The sequence below is a fragment of the Chaetura pelagica genome, unplaced genomic scaffold (assembly GCF_000747805.2).
Source record: "Chaetura pelagica isolate M959 unplaced genomic scaffold, ChaPel_1.0 scaffold7, whole genome shotgun sequence".
Classification (NCBI taxonomy): domain Eukaryota; kingdom Metazoa; phylum Chordata; class Aves; order Apodiformes; family Apodidae; genus Chaetura; species Chaetura pelagica.
The window spans coordinates 2,410,807-2,415,840 of NW_009953920.1; the positions used below are offsets into that span (position 1 = coordinate 2,410,807).

The 5,034-nt window shown below is 36.6% G+C and overlaps 1 protein-coding gene across 1 annotated transcript in view; it reads left to right on the forward strand.

Annotated features, from left to right (window-relative positions):
- Nucleotides 1-4,661, forward strand: part of STK17A (serine/threonine kinase 17a) — a 21,508-nt gene extending 16,847 nt beyond the window's left edge. The window contains exons 4-7 of the mRNA XM_010001547.1: nucleotides 1,989-2,115; nucleotides 2,821-2,869; nucleotides 3,018-3,197; nucleotides 3,999-4,661. Coding sequence (XP_009999849.1) covers nucleotides 1,989-2,115; nucleotides 2,821-2,869; nucleotides 3,018-3,197; nucleotides 3,999-4,332 — 690 coding nt within the window. The 3' untranslated portion in view covers nucleotides 4,333-4,661. The remainder of the gene's footprint in view (nucleotides 1-1,988; nucleotides 2,116-2,820; nucleotides 2,870-3,017; nucleotides 3,198-3,998) is intronic.
- Nucleotides 4,662-5,034: the final 373 nt, after the last annotated feature.

A 5,034-nucleotide genomic window follows, 5' to 3' on the forward strand; every position in this document is an offset into this window, starting at 1 on the left:
AGTGGCTACCAGGAGAGCCTCTGTCCTGCATCTCACTTGTGGACTACTGAGTATTAGGCAAACCTAAATGTATTATAGCAGAGGGAAAACAAAAGAGAAGCAGTATTACATATGAGAAAATGATCTTCCTTTTATTAAAAGTTTTTGAGTAATTGTGTTGAAAGCTATGGTAAGTCCAAAGCTAAAACTTGTTTAACATTTCATGCTGGCGTTTAGGCTGTCACTTCACATGAACCCCATAATGATTCCTTAAAAGAAGAAAACAGCTGGTATTTCCTTATGAAATGATTTAAGGTTATGACTTGATTCATACTGTAGACAGGTGTGGTATTTTCTGCATAGGTTTGTTTTCAGTAGGAAGATCTTTTTTTATAAAAATACAAGAAAAACTTCTGGCAACTATGTTCTCTACTGAAATATTGTAATAGAGGGCTTAAGGGTTTCACATAACATTTCCATTAACAACTTATCCTCATTTAAATATAGAGGACAAATGCTTTTCTCATGCTTCTTATTTGCCTCTTCAGAAAGTAACTAAATTTTCCACTGGGAAGAACATCTGAGAGGCTAATTAGGGAGGCATGGTCAGCTTTTTTGGATATTTGCTTTTCTAATACAAACACAGAATAACGAATGTGAACTATAAAGCATATGGTAATGCAGAGCTCCAAAAGCCTTTGTACAGCCACCAGATCCAAGTTTGTAAGCAAAAAAGAAGCTGCTGTTAATGCGTAGATTTACAAACAGAAACAAGATTGACAACATTGTGGAGTGAGTTTGAAATACCACGGTTTAACTTTGCAGGAATGAAAGAACTCGGCTATATATAGGTCTTGCAGCAAGGAGGACTGTCCCAAGGTTTATAAGATGTTCTTGTACAGTTTTATTTCTGTGTTCAAAAGCAAGACTACTCATGTGGAAGCATGTCTTCATGATTGATACGGGGATGAGGAGAGAATGGCTCAGTGATTAAGGAAAAAGTATAAATGTTGGTGTTAATCCGGTTGGATTATCAGTCAGTGGTTGCTTTGGTGTTCTTACTCTTTTACCTTCCTCCATTTTAAAAACTACCCCGATTCAAACTCTGATCCAGGTTCCCGATAAATAAAGACGACTTTGCTTTCATGGAACTTGTGCTCACCAGAGGCATGAACACAGTGTCAACTGTCAGTCTTCAGAGAAGATAATGACAGAACCCAACGTGATCACTGGCCAGGGGCAGGGAGGGTCACACCTTTTTACATTTTGGCAAAGAATTTTCAGTTGCAAAAAATCTCCTAAGACATGTTGTTTAAATTTAGTTTTCAGATTTATTTTTTTTAACTGAGCTAGCATTTAAGTAAGGAACTTCTTAATGACCACAAAGTTGCTTTGAAGGATGACAGCCAAGATCTAGTGACGTCAGAGCCAACAAGTTTATCCAAAGGTGATGCTGTTAAAAACCTGTTTTTCAGGCTGCTGTACTTTTTTAAACTGTTCTTCAGTTAGTGTTCTGTAATACAATTTGAACACGATTGAGTTTGGTTGCAACAGACTTTTAACAGGTGTAGTCAGAATAGTTTTATGTGTTCAGGTTTTTTAATTATTGGGTGTTTTTGGACATCCTGCAACAGGGGAGGTATTTTACACCACCTGTTGGAAGGAAGCAAGGAGAGAAGGGGAGTTAAAAAGGGGGTATGAAGGATTCAAGGTATAAATATGGAGGTATTTATATGCTGTTGTTAAATTATAGCTATTGCAGGCTTTTTGTACGTGTTTGAAGCTGTAAGGGGTAGATGCTGGATTCTCAGTTACAAATAGAAAATCTTGCCACTCCCTTTAGCCTGTGTGTCTCTTCAGGTTCACCTTGAGGAAAAACAAATGATCCTGGGTTTCATACTAGCTATGGAATGCATTATTGCTAGACATGATGTAAAATAATTATCTGATGCAGTGTCACAGATAGTAGATTTGGGTGAGTCTTAAATTCTCCTCCTTTTGTTTTTCAGCCTCAAAATATTCTACTAACCAGTAAGTCTCCTCTGGGAGACATTAAAATAGTAGATTTTGGCCTTTCCAGAATAATGAAGAGCAGTGAGGAACTAAGAGAAATTATGGGAACTCCAGAATATGTAGGTAAGTTGTTACTATAGAAGTGATGTATAATCCAGGATTTGGGGAGTGAAAAGAGAAAATACCTCAATTTGGTGAATGCCAGACTGTCTGTGTAGTTTTGTGTCAAAGAAAAGGTCATTACTTGGACATGATCCTGCTGTAAAAGGTAGAATTGACAAGCCTTGCCAGCCTAAGAAGTGATAATAGTGTGCCTGTGTTGAAGAGGACATGCTTTAGATTATTCTTACAGCAGTGATAAGAAGTGTTACCTGGATTAAAAGTTCAAAATTACATATTCAGTCTCTGAATATAATATTTAACTTCTGGAGGTTTGTATCCTTTTTTCTTTTTTTTCTTTTTTAAAAAACACAGATCATTCCAGGCCTTGAAAATGTACTTGAAAATATCTGGTAAATCTTTATGGGTATAGGTTTCAGTGCTACAATATGGAATGTTGGATATTTCTGATTTTTCCGTAAGAGTCTGGCCTGGCTTCTAAAGATGACAATAAAAGGAAAGCAATTTTATTTTTTTTTTTACTTTAAACCAATGAATAATAGTAATCACTTAATAAAAATATTTCTATTTAAGTTATTTATGAAAGACTGCCAGGGTTCAAATATGTTATCTTAAATTTTACCACATGCCTGTTATTGCGCTATATAACTACAGTGTAATGTCTCCATGTGACAAAAACAACTTGATTTTTTTTTTTACCCTGAATAGCTCCTGAAATTCTGAGTTATGACCCGATCAGTACAGCAACCGACATGTGGTAAGTTGAACAAATTAATGGTCATTGTAACTTACTTAACTGAAAAGGTTTAGAAAAAAACCCAAACCAAGCAACTAAACAAATGGACTAAAACCTGCTTTTCTGATTGTTTGGTTTTTTTTTAATTTATTTTTTACTTCTAATTTAGGAGCATTGGAGTACTGGCATATGTTATGCTAACGGGGATATCACCTTTCTTAGGGGATGATAAACAAGAAACATTCTTAAATATATCTCAAATGAACGTAAGTTACTCTGGAGAAGACTTTGACCTCATATCAGAGTCTGCCGTGGATTTCATCAAAACTCTGCTGGTTAAGAAACCCGAGTAAGTAAAATACATATTTGTATATGCTAAATGTCAGACTAGATTTGTTTTAAATGTAGCAAGTGCTGGCATTGCCTTTTTTAATGGAAAAGGGAACTTGGTTCATAGTTCATTGTTCTATTACTTTTCATGTGTATGAAAAGAGTATTTCTCCATTTTCCTCCAAACTTGCATATTCTGGATGTGTCCAAGTGTTAGTAATTAAAATTTACCTTGATTTCATAACACTGTATATCAATTGTAGCACGTGCTACAGTATCCTGACTTTCCTTGCGGGTACTTTGCTGGTGCCTTTTAGATAAACTCTGCTTTCAGGGTTTTATTTTTTATGAGCTGGTACCTGAGTCTTTTCTGGTTGGTTAGTTGGTTTCTCAGTGGGCAGCAAACTGGAAATTCCTGGTTGCAAAATAGGTGTTTTCTGTGGATCTTCATGAGGCATGTCAACTATTGAAATTGCCCACTGCTTGTCTGTGGGAATATTTGAAGACTGTAAGGATTGGATAGTTTTCCTATCTATTAAAAAAATAAAACCTGTATAAACTTTGAAAGTTGATTGGCAATGTGGGAGAATAAACTTAAGGCTCTATGAACTGAGCTCCTTTAATTTCAGTGTTAGCAGTTTACCTCCTTGGGCTGCTGGTGGTGTTTTTTGGTTAAAAAAAAAAGCTATCAGCACCTAAAAAAGCTCTATCAGTCCATCTTTAATGCAGTCATGTCCTTGGAATTATTTCTAAGGATCTCTTCTGCAAGATACTGGATTTCAACTTCATTTGAACATGTATTTTAACACTTCCTCTACAGGGACCGGGCAACTGCTGAAGAATGTCTTCAACATCCCTGGTTAGAACAAAGTGATAATCCTGCTTGCAGGGCCTGGAGTAAGAGTACAGATGGGGAGACCAGTGATGTCACCCAGGGAGATGCAGATTCTGCCTCTGAAAAATCAGTAGATGCTGAGAAGACTGAGGAGGAAGACGCAATAGTGACAGAAGAACTAATTGTAGTGGCATCATATACACTGGGACAATGTAGGCAGTCAGAAAAAGAAAAAGTAACTGAGCAGAAAGCCATTTCCAAACGATTTAAATTTGAGGAACCCTTGCTGCAAGAAATACCAGGAGAATTCATTTACTGAACTGCGTGGAGCTTCATAGCTATAACTGGAAGGCAATGTTTTCTACTAAACAAAAATATCCTAGCCAAGTGAATTTCTGATATGCAATAAATGTTCTAGATAAAAGAAAATGCTGATAAATCCAAGGAACATGTGCCAAGTTTTTAATTTCATGGAACAGATAACAAGATTTCAAGTGGCTGACAAGTTAAAAGTTTGGTTTTTTCACAGTTTTTAGTTCTGTTGGGGTTTTGTTGTTGCTTGATAGCAAAGGTTTTGTTAATTGTTCCAGTGTTCTGGAGAAGTTGACATTGGAAGTGTTTCAGTGACAGATGTCAAGAGGAGTTTTTTTAGGATGTGTTTTGGCATTTAATGCAAATAGGTAATGCTGGGTTTTCCTCCAACACCTTTTAGGACTCCTGACTTCAGTTGAACTATCTTCTGATCTAAAAATTGTATGGGAGGAGAATTTGATCAACTGGTTTGATGTACAGATTTCAGAGTTATACTGTATATATATTTGTTTACATCACACCAAGGACCCAGACTCATCTGGTGTGTAGCCAGTGAGCTGTGCTTCACTAGGAGGAGATGCACATGTCCCACAACTAAATAAATCTATCGGGGAATACTTCCAGGTCACAGTGGTGATATTTCTTTGGGAGCATGTGAACTCTCCTGCTTCAGAGGGTGATGAATTTGCTGGAGTCAGTCACTCTTGAG